At 36.1% G+C, this 18,159-nt stretch overlaps 1 protein-coding gene across 3 annotated transcripts in view; it reads right to left on the bottom strand.

Annotated features, from left to right (window-relative positions):
- Nucleotides 1–3,502: 3,502 nt before the first annotated feature.
- Nucleotides 3,503–18,159, bottom strand: part of MDFIC (MyoD family inhibitor domain containing) — a 100,333-nt gene continuing 85,676 nt past the window's right edge. For all 3 annotated transcript variants that reach the window (XM_067746791.1, XM_067746789.1, XM_067746790.1), the window contains exon 5: nt 3,503–4,898. In XM_067746791.1, the coding sequence (XP_067602892.1) occupies nt 4,651–4,898 (248 nt within the window). In that variant the 3' untranslated portion in view covers nt 3,503–4,650. The remainder of the gene's footprint in view (nt 4,899–18,159) is intronic.

The following is an 18,159-nucleotide window of genomic DNA, read 5'->3' as shown; positions in this document are numbered from 1 at the left end:
TTGCTTCTACCCCTTTATGCATCAGACAGAACTTAAGAACCTTTTCAGTTTTTCAAGCTAAACTTAGAATTTGTTTGAATTTGCTTTTCACTATTTTCCTGATAATTACATTCTCCACTGAACCTCAAAGACCTGCCTGAAAATGAACACTTAATTGCAGAGCTATACTTTGTCTTTAACACATATAGCTATACTCGATGTTGGTAATATGTCCAGGCATGGGTATCTAAAGTGATTTCTTCATGGTCCCCTCACAAATAAATTCAAGAGTCTCTTTTAGCAAGGGCTGAGGCGAGGCATCAAGGGCATACATAATGGACAAACAACAGAACTGGAACTAGTGGCCGCGGTTCAGTCGGAAGGGAGGGAACTACTCAGGTTGACATTTGGCAGCTTGGGGCTATAGTTGTTACCCTAGTGGGAGACGTCACACTGTTGTCCCAGTCTGATAAAGAATGAGGTGCTGCAGATTTCTGCTTGCCTAGATAGAGATCCTGCTTTCCAGGTGAGGCTCAGATGTGGCTTTGCTTAGAATCCTTTCCACGTACAGATTGCCGGTTGACTTTATTAAAATTTGATCATTCGGATGATACTGATTCATAGTCCTTTAAAGTACAGGGAGCAGCCATTGTTCACTGGGAATTTTGCAGTGTGAAAACACATGGTGGATTTGGTCACCAATGACAGTTTTTGCAAAAACCACCCTCTACGTTAGGGCTGCATCATAACGGTATTCCCTCTCCACAACCCCTTCCATTTTAACCAGAATCTCTAAAAGTAATCTGAAATGAGCAAGTATATATCAGTAGCCTCACTGTTGGAACTAACAGTTTTCTCACGGGAAGCGCCAAACTTCTTCCCTAGGATGAAACATCCTGAGGGTTTTTTGACTCCCTTGAGGGGCTTAGAGAAAATAGTCACTATAAATTTATTGGTTATAGGGGACATGGAGATGAAGGGTTAAAAAGACTGCCTTGTAGTACCTAATCCTCGATTATAAAATATAAATAGTGTAGAATAAACCCTATCCCTGTATTAACTGCTGTTTAAAACAAAAATGGTATGATTTCCTATATTAGTATTAAAATAAGAGAAAAATGGATATTATAGTATCTGATTAAATTTTATCTTGCTTGTCAGATTAGATGTAATAAACCTACAGGCCTACAAATCACAAGTAATTGGAAAGGGCATAAAGGTCTTGAATAATTTGAAAAATAATCTTATTAATAAATAAACTTATTCATTAGGTGGTTGGGTAAATCTAGGCATTTAAACTGGAATTCAAGAAGGCAAGCCACAGAGACTCTGGACTCAAGTCTTATTTATGTTAGGCAGTGAGTTTGACGTTTATAACATTAGAATCTAGGGCACTGATAGAGTTTGTATGGATAAAGAATGAAAAGTTATTACATAAGGTTGCCCTGGTTACTCCTTGAACTGTTCAGAGAAGCACTGACTGCTTCAGGTGAGGAAAATGGATATAGTCGATATACTATACAAACACAAAAATAAAATTACTATATTCCTAAGTAAAAAGGCTTCTCCTAAATAAAGTGATTTTGGGGGTTAAATACTAACAGTAAAACATTTCCTGTTACTTAAAAATTGTGACACTAAAGATCCTAGTTGAAAGTACTTCTGCTGATTTACTCTTGGGTGAAATTCATTAAATTTAATACCCAATTGCACAGCTATTTTGTGTTTAATTTCAGTACACATATTTAAAATAACCTACCACAGTTTTTATAAGTTGGGAGATAATTCCAAAGCAAATGAGTAAAAGCAATTTACTAAAAAAATGTACAAAACATGCATTTTGCTCTATTGTGAATTTTTAAAAGAAAACTATGTTTTGAAATCATTTGTCAACTATGATTTGCAGTATAAACCGATCTGAATCTTTCATAGTTCATTTATGGACATGAGTCATGTGATTTACATAATAAGACTAGGAAATCTTTAGAGAGGGATGTAAGGAGAAAAGAAAAGCTTAAGGTTTTAAATTATAGTTGAATTCGTTTAAATATCAATATATCAATTAGATTGAAAATAGGCTAAAGAACAAGAGAGAAGTCATTTTTTAAATTTCATAATAATATATTTGGGATAATACAGATCCAGTTGAAAAATATTTAAGATTAAATTTCCACATTTAAAAAGAGACCAAATCTATAACTGTAAACTAGAGCACTTAGTCATGATGACCATATAATTCAACAAAACATTTTACATACAGAAATTCTAAAATACACATTGAAACTATTTTCACATTTGCCTACTTTTGTTTTTTTCATTTATTTTTTAAAAATCATACATGGTACTTTATGGAGTGACTGCAGGATAGACAATAGAGCAAAAGTACTGTGAATATAAATATGAGAATAAAATTCTGCTATCAACTAATGCTCTCTGTTACAGAGAAACATTATTTTAAAAGTGCTAATATCATCATCGCAAATAGTAGCAGAATACACTTAAACATTAGTCAAACCATTTGGCTGAAAATTTCTGCAGGACAAAAAGTATAATATTTTAATGATTTCAGGTCATTAGGAGGTTTTATATGTCAGTATAAAGTTGATACTCTCACATCCTAATATATATGCATAAGTTAACTCTGGGTATATGTAAATACTCAGACTCTGGTTACTATGAAATAGTAGAAAGATGTTCTTATATTTCATTTGTTACATCAAAGATGCTCTTTAGACAAGGAACAGAAAGACAGCTGTTTACTAGAACTCTATTTAAAACGGACAATTTAACTGTGTGTGTGTGTGTGTGTGTGTGTGTGTATGCGTGTGTGCGTGTGTAAACAGTACTGAAAGGGGGATTCAAGAGTCTGCTAACTTTTTTTTCTTTTTTAAGCCTTTTAAGTAATGATACAAGTAGAAACTAAGTTTCATCTCAAAGGAAAAACCGTGGGTCTCATACCCATGCTTTATGTTTAAAATCTTTCTTAAAAGACTAAATTTACTAAAAGGCTTCCTAAAAGTATGCATTTGTTTTTACTATCAATTTGATATTCAACTGGAAGAATCAAAAATAACTATTCATCCAAAGGTATACTTTCAAAATTTCTACAAGGAATTACATTAAATCAAACCAAACTACAATTTGGGGACATCAAACTTAGTAGGAGAGCAGGTAGTATGAAAATTTATCCTCCCTTTCATCTGCATCACACAAAGTCTCTATGTATTAGTAACTTTGTAACTTACTAAGTCGCTAACACTTAGTAAGTCTTGTAACTGACTAATTTCTTTATACTTAAGGATATTTATAACCTGCCATAATGGTTTCATTTAATATAAAGTTGCAGTACTGAAATTCGGTCATAGTAGTGGATGTCAGGATTCCTACTGAATTGGAAGGAATGGTTTGCATTTAAGATTAACTGTGTTTATAAATATTGGGGGGTTGTTGGTTTGTTTCTTAACAACCCCCCCAGCAAAAGACCTAAAGCTCTCAAAAAGAAAAGCTTTTGAATAAATCAAAATGAGAATGCTGAGATTTTAATATTAAAAATCTCCTAATTTAAGTGTAACTTTTCAGAAGTATTCCACATTCTTTAAAAAACATAGCTTTTTAAATAAAGCATTGTTTTTATCAAAACTTTATCATAACATCTAAATTATGTAAAAAATGCATATTATTAGTTAATTTTATAGTTTAAAAAAAGAAAATACATACTTAAGGCGTTTTTCTTCTAACTGCTCAAGGGCACACACAGCTCAGGCTAGTCAACTAAAACTTGGTCCTAAATATAATTCATTCAAGCAGCAGATGAATCACTCATCCTAAGAGGCCTCCTTCAAATGCCACATTCTCCTTGAAGCCTTCTGAATATTCCAGTAGACATTAGCTTTCCTTTCTGTGTATTCCTATAGCCTTTTGAGTTTCTCTCTCTCATAATCCTCACTTCAATATGCCCTGTGGGCTGGTTTATTCTTTACTGGTCTCTTTCCTCTTCTAAACTTTCCTATGCTCCTCTGGATTGGAGCTGAACGACATCCATCTCTGTGTTGCAGCAGGAGATTACACACAGTAGGCACTCAGCGTTTGCTGAGCGAGTGGCGAACACAGCATGGAGATGAACACTGGGTCCCCGACAACTGTGTGGGTTTGTTTCCCAAAGTTTAAAGAATACTTACTTTTAACCATTAATAAACATCACAAGTAAATTGTCTGATTTAAATAACCACTGAGAAATAATACATTTGGAGCAAGGGGCTCCTAAGAATGGTTAAAAGAAATAGAAATAAGTAAATAAAGGAGGAGACATTTTGTCTTTTTCTTTCTCCCTCCCTCTCTCCCTTCCTTCCTCCCTCCCTCTCTCCCTTCCTTCCTCCCTCCCTCTCTCCCTTCCTTCCTCCCTCCCTCCCTCCCTTCCTTTCTTTCTGTTTTGTCAAAATGTCCCTCAGTCGTTGTAACCTATTAAGTCTAAAAGTAGTTAAAATTTCACATATTAAACCATGTAGATTTGGTTAGAGGAAGAAAAAGGCTCTCAGAGATTTCCTAAAATAATGAGTTAACAGTGCAAATACTGGATTGTTTGATGAGAATCTTACCACGTGCTTTTCTTTCCCCCTTAAAAGAAAAATTTTAAAACACTCTCCAGTTTTAATGCAAACAGAAGATAAATATTTACGAAGGAAAACAAATTCCACAGCATTCCATACAGATTTCCAAACAGTCTGATGATTCACAACAGGCATCCATGATGCCACAATCCATGTCACAGGGGCAGTTACAGTCATCTCCCATTTCATCTCCGCAGCAACAGCAGCAGGCTTCAGAGGTGCAGATGCCACACGAAGCTTGTCCCAGGACAATATTGCAGAGGGTCAGGAATTCACAGAACAGGCAGGCCAGGATACAGTGGACACAGCAATCTTCATTTTCAGTTGGGAGGAGGCCACATAGTCAGAAAAAGGAGGAACACAAAATATATAAATCATCAATATACTGAATAATAAGAATGGATGAAAATAATTAAGTAATCCAGAACCTAATGACATGCAGTCCTAGTAGTCTTTTGTGGGCTGGAAGCATAAAAAGAAACAAGTTAAATTCTAGATGAGCAATCTTTAGAAGTAGATACTGGATCCGGGGAAAAAAAAAAAAAAAAGATTGTACTTGTGTACATGTGTGTGTGCATGTGGGTTAGAGTATTACTCACACACTGTGCACTGGTCCTGCACTTTTCTATGCCTCTCATCCGTCTTCGCTATCTACTGCTCTCTGCTAAATGACTCCATGACATTATAGTCCTTCAGAAAATAGAAATTGCTTTTCCACTTCCTGTGTGGCAAAGTACTTTACATTTCTATTATTTCCCGAGACATCTCTAGTGATGCCTCTCTAAACAATAAATTTCATGAACTGATATAAAAAAGTGAGAAATCAAATGGATTACAATCTAATAAATTTAGTACACCATGTTCTAAACTTTCCTGTAGAATTTTGGGGCAAGTAAGTAAAAGGAACAACTGAAGAAAATTTCTATTTCTGGAGGACTTTAACACATGCAATAAAAATAATTTAAGACCAATGTTACAAGACATTTGTCTATTTTCAGAAATATTTGTGAATTTTTAGCAGGATTATTTCTGGGTTTGTATTTGTGTTCCTTTCCTTCTTTTTCTTTTCTTTTTTAAATTTCATACAATGCAAGCTTTAATGAGGGGATTCTGCTTCCAACAACAACAACGGTACAGAACAATCCCCACCCGCATCCCACTGTCACATGACTTGTGTATTTCTGTATTTGGCTTTACGACTGAGTGCCTTTGATGGAGTTTCATCAAATTGTGTATTCCATCATAAACTCCCCAACTCCTTGAACACTGCCATTTCTCTGTAGTCTCTAACTTTGTAGAGAGTCTGTAACTTTGTAAAAGGGGGAAATGTGGGAAATGCATACTCTACATGCCAGATGGCAAAAAGGGGAGAGCGTCAGAAAAAACTCAAAAAGGAAAACTCCAGAGTTGGCTGCAGAAATAAAGTCTAGGAGTTCTCTGGTAGCCTAGTGGTTAGGATTCCCGGCTTTCACTGCCGTGGTCCGGGTTCAATCCCTGGTCAGGGAACTGAGATCCCGTAAGACATGCAGTGTGGAAAAAAAAAAAAAAGCTAAAAAACACACCAGTGTTCCCTCCCAATCTTCTCAGTGCCAAGCCCACTCTCACGTAAAATTGTCTATGGAGCAACTGGAAAAAGATCACAGAACTGTAAGACTGTGAGCTTCTCTCCATCTTCCCCTAATGTGTTTAGTAGTACAGTAGTCCTCCTTTATTACTGGGGGATACATTCCAAGACCCCCAGTGGATGCATGAAATCACGGATAATACTGAGCTCTATATATACTATTTATTTCCCATGTATACACACCAATGATGAAGTTTAACTTATAAATTAGGCAAAGAGATTAACAATAATAACTGCTAGTAAAAGAGAACAATTATAACAATATTCTGTAATAAAATTTATGTGAATGTAGTCTCTCTTGAAATATCTTGTACAAATTTAATGCTTTTTCTATCTTAACTACAAACTTATTAGGTACTGTGGCCATAAGTTTTTACAGTTTGAGGTACGACAGCAAAATTATCACAAATTTCTTTCTCCTTCTTCACAATTTCATGGATAGAAGAGTCATTCTTACCATAGACTTTAGCAACCTCAGCATTAATTTTTTTTCTTTCCTTACTGAGAACTTTCACCTTTTCACTTAAAGAATTACTTTACAGCATCTCTTTGGCATATCTGAGTTGCCAGCATCACTACTCTTGTGCTTTGGAGCCATTATTATGTAAAATAAAAATTACTTGAACGCAAGCACTGCAATATTGCCACAGTCGGTCTGATGACCAAGAGGGCTGCTAAGTGATGGTCAGGTGAAACATGCTGGACAAAGGGATAATTCATGTTTCGCGTGGGATGGAGTGGGAAGGCATGAGATTTCATCATGCTACTCAGGGCAACATGCAATTTAAAACTTATGAATTGTTTATTTCTAAAGTATTCCATTTAATACTTTGGTGTTGCAATTGACTGTGGGAAAATGAAACCATGGAAAGCAAAACCACAGATAAGTGGGGATTACTATATCCAATCATATTAGGAGAACAGTAAAATCAACTTCATGGATCCAAGTCCACAGGCTTGGAAAGTTCTTTGTTTCTAGAGAGTCTATAGTTTCCCTCTTTCTACAGTCTTTCTATAAATTTTTATCCTAATATCTTATATGTATCTGTTCAGTAGAGTTTTTCCAGGATTATGTTCTCGTGATTTGTAAAATATCTGAAATGTTATGAAGAGCTAGCTTTATTATTATTACTCCTATTAAGAAACTAGTGTTTAACTGGAAAGCAACCCAGTTCTATTCAATATGCCTTCAAACAAACATCCATATTCACTAATTCTAAGGACACTTCTAACCTTAACTTTGTATTCTACTGTGGAATGCTTATAGTTCAAGACTAAGAGGAGGAATCCACAAAAACTCACTTGATACTGAAAAACATTAAGTATAGTTATTGAGCATTAGATTCTTTATGTATTAATCATAAAATATACATTGAACTGTATGTAGTGAATCTATCAGTCTTAAAGGGGAAAGAATGGCCTTCCCACCCAGCCTTAGAAATAGAGGGTAATGATACCTTTGAAGCCTCCTTTGGTCCCTTCCTAAATCATCTTCCTCTTCCCTTGCTTTTCATTGTACTTTATACAACAGTGAATGTGTAAATATCCCTACATCATCTATCAGAAAGGAAACGATCCCATATAAATTCCCATAAGTAGCATTTCTCCTCAATATTATGTGTTTCAGACTTACCCTTCTTGATTCATGTAGCTAAAGTTCACTTGTTTTCTAGATGTACAGTATTCCATTGATTTAACACACTGTAATTTATTTATTCATCCTACTTAGGAGTATTTTGGTCATTTCCAGTGTTTTGCTATTCCAAACATTAATGTTTGAAACAGTTTTGTGCGGGTCTCCTAGAGTACACATGCCAAATAACTAGCAGTAGAATTGTTGGGCCACAGGATACGCATACGTTTAATCAAGTTAGGTAATACCACATTTGCTTGCAAAGTGATTGCTCCAAAAATGTATTCCCACCAACCAAGTATGAGAATGCTCATTGTTCCACATCTTCACCAATCTATGAAACTGGCATATTTTCATATATGCCAATTCACTGAGTGTGAAATGGCATCTCATGGTGGTTTTATTTTGCATTTACTTGTTTACTAATAAGTTTGAACATCTTATCATGTTTTTGGCCATTCATGTTTCACCTTTGAAACAGATGTTCATGTATTCCCCTCACTTTTCTATTGAACTGCCTTTTTCTCTTATTGATTTGTAGAAGTTCTTGATATAGTCAAGACATCAGTCTTTTGTCAAGTATGATTGTCCTCTCTCAGTATGTGGCTTTTTGTAGTTAAAAGAGATAAGATACAGGTGAGTTATCGTTTAGACCTTGAGAGTTTGAACTGATGAAGAGAAATTCAAATCTTGTTTTTAGCTGAAGATATGGGATAATAAGGCTGAGGAAGTAAAGTGGCAGATAGCCAAGTTTGGCAAATGAGTCAGTGAAAAGGAGAGGAGGCATTAACAAGATTCAGTAGCAGAATGAAATAAAGAGTTTTAGCGTTTGATTCAAAACAAGGGAGTCCAGCCATTCCGATATACAGAAAGGGAGGGGAAAACAATAAGTAATCAGGAGGGAGGGACTGAATGTAACATGTGAAATCAGCTGCCCTCAGGATGACAAGGAATGGGAGTGACATTCCCAACTAAACAACTCATTGGTGCTCATAGAACATATTAATTTGAGAATCAAAGTCCCTTCCAGATCTTAGACAATAATGATGGTTGTTATACAAAAATCAGAAGCCCTAAGCCAAGAATAGAATCTCTCCAAACTCCTACTTTTAGCCAACAAGATCTACAAAGTAACTGAAGTCTGTTAAACTTTGCATTTTTAGTAAACAAGGAACATGAAAAAATAAATTCTTAGCGCAAATAGATCGAACACTCGTTTTCTAGACTGTCTTCAACAACATAGTGTAATTTCTCTTTTTTTGAATTTTATTTTATTTATTTTTTATACAGCAAGTTCTTATTATCTATTTTATACATATTAGTGTATATATGTCAATCCCAATCTCCCAATTCATCCCACTCTCCACCCCACCCCCATCCCCCAGCGTTCCCCCCTTGGTGTCGATAGGTTTGTTCTCTACATCTGTGTCTCTATCTCTGCCTTGCAAACCAGTTCATCTGTACCATTTTTCTAGATTCCACATGTATGCGTTAATATACGATATTGTTTTTCTCTTTCTCACTTACTTCACTCCGTATGACAGTCTCTAGGTCCATCCACGTCTCTACAAATGACCCAACTTCATTCCTTTTTATGGCTGAGTGATATTCCATTGAATATATGTACCACATCTTCTTTATCCACTCGCCTGTCAATGGGCATTTAGGTTGCTTCCATGACCTGGCTATTGTAAATAGTGCTGCAATGAACATTGGGGTACATGTGTCTTTTGGAATTATGGTTTTCTCTGGGTATATGCCCTGTAGTGGGATTGCTGGGTCATATAGTGTAATTTGTACAATAGATACAAGCAGTGGTTTTACATAGAATCAGAAGCCTGGCATTAATGAAGAAAAAAGCATTTATTAATTAAGAATGTGTAATCTTAGGAGAAGAGATATTTTCATCACTCTTTCAATTTTTTTAACTATTTAAGAAACTCGGCAATTCTGTTAAATTCTGGTTTAAGCTCTTTACAAATACTAATTCATTTGATTCAAATAACATCCCTAAGAAGCAGTAATGGTATTATCCCCATTTTACCACAGACAGATTACAGAAAACTTAGGAAATCTTCTCAAAGTCACAGAGTCAGGAAGTAGTAGGCAGGGTCAGAACCCACACAACCTGCCTGTGTAATCCATGGTCTAATCCAGCATGCTATGCTGCCAATACAGGGATGGGTCACGTCTAACAGTTCATCTTCCTGGCGGGAAAAAGATCAGTTATAAATCCAACTGATTTCTGCTGATATGTCTTGCTGATCTGTTTTCAGCCTCGATTCACATTTCCTTTCTAAAGATGATTCTGAATTTTAGTTTTAATGAAGACTTGATAGTAAGTATTATCCTTCAACATGTTAAGAGCAAAGCTGATGAGTTGGAGAACTCATAAACTTCCAGTTACATTGTTGAAACAGACATAAGACGTAGGCAGCCAAGAGAGAGACGATGTGTCAATCAAAAGAAATCTAAATTTAAAACTTAAAAATTAAGGTTCATATTTATATGAGCAGAAGCATTGTAGAGATTATATAGGAACTCTACTGGTAAAATATACGGTTATGACAGAGTTCTCAAAAGAATAAGCCCTTTATGTAAATACTAAAACTTACAAAAATAGTCATCCTCTTAAAACATAGGTCCTACATAATTTACTAGACAAGCACTTTGGGCTGCCCTGAAAAATCAAATCTATGAATAGGGCACGTAAAGAAGCCACAAACCAAAATTCATTTTAGATATTAAAGTGATATTAAGCAAGGTGCATTTACAGAAACATCTACCAGAAACACATTCATTTTCTGTAGGTTATAAGTAGAGAAATACTTAAGACATGACAACAAAAAAAGAAACCAAAAAATGAATCCCTAAATCCTATCAAATCAATTTAATAATCTGGTTTGTATTCCTTTCCAAAAGCATTTTTCTTTTCAGTTGTGTTCTAGAAAGTAGTTTGATTGTGATTGGGGTAACGAAAAGGTTAAAATAAACCAAGAAGAAACAGCTGTTACAGTTTCTGTCACTGCCACCCCTCCCACTCCCAGGGGGATGGAGAATCATAAAAGGCATTATGTTGTTGGTTTTATTTGAAGCAAAGAGAGGATCATAAGAATTAACAAACTAAGAAGACCTAAATGGAGAAACAAACTTTAAAAGAGACGAGTCCTCTGCATCCATGTAGTTCACTGTCAGAAATAATTGTTTTTCCTGCTGTTCTTGTGGTTTTTCGTTTTCATGGTTTTATTCGGTCATATTTGCAGTTTTTTGCCAAAAGTGTTTAACCTTTGAGAAGCCAACTAGGTTCTGGGAAGAATGCCTGTTCCAAACTAGGCCCAAAAGAATTGCACAATTCAGTGTATTACTGAGAGGAGAACTCAGCACAAGACTGACAGCTACTGTAAATTTAGGAAAACAGAGAAACACACCAGCAGCCAAGGAACTAAAAAGAAAGCATAAAAGGAAATCTTTAGCACAACATTTGACTCTTAAAAAAACTGTTATGAATTACTTGCAGACACAAACCCAAACAAAATCTCTGAGTCCTCTGAAAGGTCATCAATGTTAAATCCATGCAGCTGGCATATCTGGCAAGTGTCTAGCTTCCCAACACCCTGAAGGTAACAACTGAAACTTACTTAAACAGCATCTTTGATGACTGGTGAAACTATCTGTGACTGATCTGAGGGCCTTTGTTCTCTTGAAATGAGATGGAAGACTTCTTTTTATAAGAATACACGAATTTAATAATAAAATCCCAAATTGTTTTACCCAATCATAGGTGGCTCAAAATACTAGGCAAATGTGAGGAGAGCAGTTATAGTGAAAGGAACCCTAAGAACCATCAGAAAACTCTTTGCACAGGAAACTCAGCTGTATTCTAAATGTCTATTTTTTTTAGTTTCCTTCTTTTAAGATGTGGTATGACAGGTGCTTTGAGTCTCTTGAAACAAAGACACTGTACAGCAGAGTACAGGGAAGGGCAAAGAACAGTGAATTCTGAGAATAACCCACAACCCATTTTTAAGCGAAGGTAGATTTGTATGTGTCTTATCTTGACTGATCTCTAATAACATTTCCTATGACTGAAAATGCTTGAAAATACTTTCTTAATCAGGTCCCCATCATGTAGACTATATACTAAGAAACAGGGGTTCATTATTTTTTTCAACAGGTCAACAGTATGCCAAAGAGCAAATGCAGGTTAAAGCATGAACAGTCAGTTATGTGTAATTAGTAATTTGGGAGATTGTATTGCGATCAAACCTGACTCTAGCTTTATAATCAAAGCCACAGAGAACCCACAGGTGTCCCCATGTCTTTAGCTGCTAAGGCTCACATCCGCCCTGGGAGGGCACAGGGGGACTCACCACGCAGAGCAAGAGGCATTCCACTTCCCAGATATTGCTTTGCTGCAACTGTTTCTCAATACAAAATCAAAAAGCAGGCTGAAAGTGGGTTTTGGTCATCCTGAATTGCAGCCAGGATGGCTAAGTCAGTATCTGGCCTCTGTGAAAAGCCAGCTGTGAGGGACGAGACACAGACATCTCCAGGGAGTTCTGCTCCTCAAGTCACGGGGGCAGGAAATATTTACTAAGACGGCACGATAGCTTAGCTCCAAGTAGCTGCATGTCTCCAAGCCAGAGGACGCACAGCATTCTGGCCTACAGCCCTAGAATGACCTGCTGCTTGCATAAATTGGCCTGAAGTATGCCTCCCACACAGAGCCCTCTGGCACACTGCTGTCCCCTCGAGGCCATGCATCTTAGCCAAAACACAGTCAACATTTTCCTAGTAGGGAAGAAAGTGAGATAGGTCAGGAGGTAAAAGAAAGAGAGGAGCTACATTTTCCACTGCAGCACGAAGAGGACCCCACACTTACAGAAACTGAACAATGACCTTTACTATTACCTTTCCTCTCAATAAACTCAAAAGAACTATAGAAAAAAACAGTACCATTCTCCCACACCCCACAAAAGGACTCCTCAATCATATACCTAACACGTGTCCAAATCCTAGAATCCATCCTCCTCCTGTGGGAAGTGCATTCGTATTTTAAATTACAGTAAGTGGATAGCACAGATTTTTTTTTTTGATTCTCTTATTTGTTTGCCCTGCTGCCTCCTCTGTTGCTGATTCATTAAATATTCCAAACTCTCAAGAGAGATTTGATCCAGTAATTGTTGGTCATGACTTAACTATAGCACTGATTCAAGTATTCCTTTCTAAAGAGTCACACTTTATAAAGTCTAGGAAGATAACATATATATCAGGTCACCTTTTGTTTCCCAGGAGCTTAACACAGAAATCTGCCAGGGAGTAAACACTCAGTTAGTAGAGGTGTTTATTTAAAACACTTAAAATGCAAAGTTAGTATGTGGACAGAGAGGCAGGGAAAGAAGAGTGAAAAAAGAGCAATGGTGCAAGTATTATGCATATGAGTTTACTGAATCTCTACAGCACTTTAAGATCACACATTTGATAGCTGGTAATCACAGTACTGTCCTCATAGGGTTAAGGTAAGTATTAAAAGAGACAACGTATATAAAGTACTCAGTAAAGAATTCATGTACATACTTATTAATATTACTGTGATAGCAACAAAGATAATGGCAAAATATTTATTCTAGAGAGGGTACAACTCTCTACCTTTCGATGTTTCATTCGCTCTGATTACCACAACAGAATAGGGCCATTCAATTTTAACCTAAGGAGGTTTATAAAAGGCTGTTCATAGTTCAAATACTTAAAAAGAGAGAATCAAGAAGGTAGTTCTAAGAGACAGAATCTGCAGAAGAGTGGAGCAGAAATCTGCCCAGAAAGATTTAGTCAATCTTATGTTTGGCTATGACAGGAGATTTAAAAATAATAATCATTTTCCATATTTAAACTATTATCCATTTATTTTCTCAGGAAGCTAGAAAGCAAAAACAGAGGAAAACCATACTTGAACCTACTCAATGGTAATTTTATTAAGTTGGCCAGTTGAAATATCTCTAATCCAAAAAGTTTAATTAATAGGAAGGTTGAATATAACTTTTGGATAACAAAATCTACTTTAGATCTTAAAAGCATTTTCCTAGAAAGAGTCACTGTATAAACAGTCTGCTAAAGTTGGTCACAATATCATCTATGGTTAGGACAAAAAATAAGTAAATCCTCTAGGTTTAAGGAAAATATATATTTGTATAAAATGATGTAAGAAATCTCTCCCAAAAGCCTAACTTAATATTTTCCTGTTTTCACTTTTGTAACTGTGTTTATTTAACAATTCACCTTTCAATTTCATTTCTGATTCGTGCTTGTTTAAATATTGTGCGAGGTATATTATGAGAAAAATCAGCCTTTTTTTTTTTTTTTTTAAAGCCATGTAGTACTGCAGTTGGGTGATCATGTAAAAGGTGATGATGGTAAAATAATACCTTTGCCATACGGGATGCTATTTATTCATTTTTATTGAGGTATAGTTGACATACAACATTGGTTTCAGGTGTACAATGTAATGATTCCATATATGTATATAATGCAAAATGATCAAAATATGTCTCAGTAACATCCGTCACTGCACATAGTTACAACTTTTTTTTCTTGTGATGAAAACTTTAAAGATCTAATGTCTATCAGAAAAATTTCAAATATGTAATGCAGTATTACTAACTATAGTCAATCCATATGACTTATTTATTTTATAACTGGAAATTTGTAGCTTTTGACCCCCTGCAACCATTTTGCCCACCCCCACCCCTAGCCTCCAGCCACCAGCAACCTGGTCCTTGTGTCTATAGCTCCTAGCTGCTGTTGTTTGTAAGAGGCCACATATAAGATCATAATGATATTTGTCTTTGATTTATTTCACTCAGCATAATGCTCTGAAGGTCCATCCATGTTGTCGCAAATGGCAAGGTTTCCTTCTTTTTAATGGCTGAATAATATTCCATGGCATAAATTTCCACATTTTCTTTAATCATTCATTGATTCATGGACACTTAGATTGTTTCCACATCTTGGCTATTGTAAATAATGCTGCAATGAACACTGGGTTGCATATGCCTTTTCGACTTAGTGTTTTTATTTCCTTCAGATAATACCCAGAAGTGGAATTGCTGGATCACATGGTAGTTCTTTTTTTTTTTTTAATATTACTTATCTTTTTTTTTTTTTTAATTTATTTTTGGCTGCCTTGGGTCTTCATTGCTGTGCACGGGCTTTCTCTAGTTGCGATGAGCGGGTGCTACTCTTTGTTGCCATGCGTGGGCTTCTCAGGGCTTCCCATTGCGGTGGCTTCTCTTGTTGTGGAGCATGGGCTCTAGGTGCATGGGCTTCAATAGTTGTGGCACGTGGGCTCAGTAGCTGTGGCACACGGGCTTAGATGCTCCACGGCATGTGGGATCTTCCCAGACCAGGGCTCGAACCCGTGTCCCCTGCATTGGCAGGTGGATTCTTAACCACTGTGCCACCAGGGAAGCCCACACATGGTGGTTCTATTTTAATTTTTTAAGAAACCTCCATAGTGTTTTCCATAGTGACTACCAATTTACATTCCCATCAACAGTGCACAAGTTTTCCCTTTTCTCCACGATCTCACCAACACTTCTTATTTCTTTTTTTCTTTTTTTTGGCTGTGTTGGGTCTTCATTGCTGCACGTGGGCTTTTCTCTAGTTGCAGAGAGCGGGGGCTACTCTTCACTGCGGTGCACGGGCTTCTCATTGCGGTGGCTTCTCTTGCTGCGGAGCGCAGGCTCTACGCGCATGGGCTTCAGTAGTTGTGGCTTGCAGGCTTAGTTGCTCTGTGGCATGTGGGATCCTCCTGGACCAGGGATCAAACCCATGTCCCCTGCATTGGCAGGTGGACTTCCAACCACTGAGCCACCAGGGAAGTCCCAACACTTCTTATTTCTTGTCTTTTTGACAACAGCCATTCTAACAGGTGCGAGGTGATATCTCATTGTGGTTTTTTTAATCATATTGTTTGTTTCTTTGCTATTGAGCTATATGAATTCTTTATATATTTTGGATATTAATCCCAATTTGCATATACTTTCTCCCATTTAGTAGGCTGCCTTTTCATTTTGTCGATGGTTTCCTTTGCTTCGAATAAGCTTTTTAGTCTGAAGTAGTCTCACTTGTTTATTTTTGCTTTAAAGGCAATGCCTTCGATTTTTGGATCAAATCTAAAAAATCATCACCAAGACCTATATCAAGGATCTTACTACCTATGTTTTCTGCTAGGAGTTTTATAGTTTCAGGTCTTACATTCAAGTCTTCAATCTATATTAATTTTTGTGTATGGTGTAAGATAGTGGTCCAGTCTCATTCTTTTGAATGAGAAAACTATCCAGTTTTCCCAGCATCATTTATAAAGTGTCTGTCCTTTCCCCATTGTATATTCTTGGCTCCTTTGCATAAATTAATCGACCAATATCCGTGGGCTCATTTCTGAGCCCTCTATTCTGTTCCATTGGTCAATGTGTCTGTTTGTTATGCCAATACCATACTGCTTTGATTACTACAGTTTTGATATAGTCAAAATCAGAGCACATAATTTCTGAAGTTTTGTTCCTTTCTCAAGATTGCTTCGACTATTCTAGGTCTTTTGTAGTTCCATACAAATTTTAGGATTGTTTGTTCTATTTCTGTGAAAAATGCCATTGGAATTTTGATAGGGATTGCATTGAATCTGTATATTGCTTTCGAGGGTATGGACGTTTTAATAATATTAATTCTTCCAATCCATGAGCACAAGTATCTTCCCATTTATTTATTTTCTTCAATTTCTTTCAACAATGTCTTATAGTGTTCAGTGTAGAGGTCTTTCATCTCCTTGGTTAAATTTATTCCTGGGTATTTTATTCATTTTCATGCAGTTATAAATGGGATTATTTTCTTAAGTTTGATAGTTTATTATTAGTGTATAGAAATGGAACAGATTTTTTTATACTAATATTGGATACGGCAACTTTACTGACTTCATTGATTAGATCTAACAGTTATTGGAAGTGTCTTTACACGGTTTTCTACAAGATCATGTCATCTGCAAACAGAGACAGTTTTACTTCTTCTTTTTAAATTGGATGTCTACTTCTTTTTCTTGCCTAAATGCTCTGTCTAGGGCTTCCAGTACTATGCTGAATAAAAGTGGTGAGAATAGGCATCCTTGTTTTGTTCCTGATCCTAGAAGAAAATCTTTCAGCTTTTACTGTTGAGTATGTTAGCTGTGCGCATGTCATATATGGCCTTTATTGTGCTGAGGTATGCTCCCTCTCTGCCCACTTTGAGGGTTTTTATCACAAATGGATGTTGCATTTTGTAAAATGCTTTTTCTACATCTGTTGAGATGATCATGATTTTTATCCTCCATTTTGTTAATGTGGTGTATCACACTGACTGATTTGTGGGTGTGGAACCATACTTGCATCCCTGGAATAAACCCCAGTTGATCATGGTGTAAGATACTTTTAATGTATTGTTGAATTCAGTTAGCTGATATTTTGTTAAGGATTTTTGCATCTCTGTTCATCAAGGATATTGTCCAGTAATTTCTTTTCTTGTGGTGTCTTTGTTTATTTTTGGTATCAGAGTAATGCTGGCCTCACAAAAATTTGGAAGTTTTCCGTCCTCTTCTAGTTTTCGGAAGAGTTTGAGAAGGATTGGTATTAATTCTTCTTTAAAGGTTTGGCAGAATTCACCAATAAAGCTATCTGGTCCTGACTTTTGTTTATTAGAAGGTTTTGGGTTTTTCCGGGGTTTTTTTTTGTTTTGTTTTTTATTACTGATTCAATCTCCTTCTTAAAAATGGGTCTTTTTGGATTTTTATTTCTTCCTGATTCAATCTTAGTAGGTTGCATATTTCTAGAAATGTATCCATTTCTTTTAAGTTGTCCAATTTGTTGGTGTATAATTGCTCATAGTAGTAGTCCCTTATGTTCCCTTGTATTTCTATGGTATCAGTTATAATGTCCCCTCTTTCATTTCTGATTTTATTTGAGTCACCTCTCTTTTTCTTGGTGAGTCTAGCTAAAGGTTTAGCTAAAGGTCTATCAATTTTGTTTATCTATTTCACTTATTTCCACTCTGATTTTTGTTATTTCCTTCCTTCTACTAACTTAGGGCTTTGTTTGTTTTTCTTTTTCTAGTTCCTTGAGGTATAAGTTAGGCTGTTAGAGATTTTTCTTGTTTCTTGAGGTAGGCATTTATTACTGTAAATTTTCCACATAGAACTGCTTTTGCTTTGTCCCATAAGTTTTGATATGTTGTATTTCCATTTCATTTGTCTCAAGGTATTTTATTTCTCTTTTGACTTCTTCTTTGACCCACTG

This window comes from Pseudorca crassidens, chromosome 8 (genome assembly GCF_039906515.1).
Source record: "Pseudorca crassidens isolate mPseCra1 chromosome 8, mPseCra1.hap1, whole genome shotgun sequence".
NCBI lineage: Eukaryota > Metazoa > Chordata > Mammalia > Artiodactyla > Delphinidae > Pseudorca > Pseudorca crassidens.
This window is presented reverse-complemented; position numbering and strand designations above follow the sequence as displayed.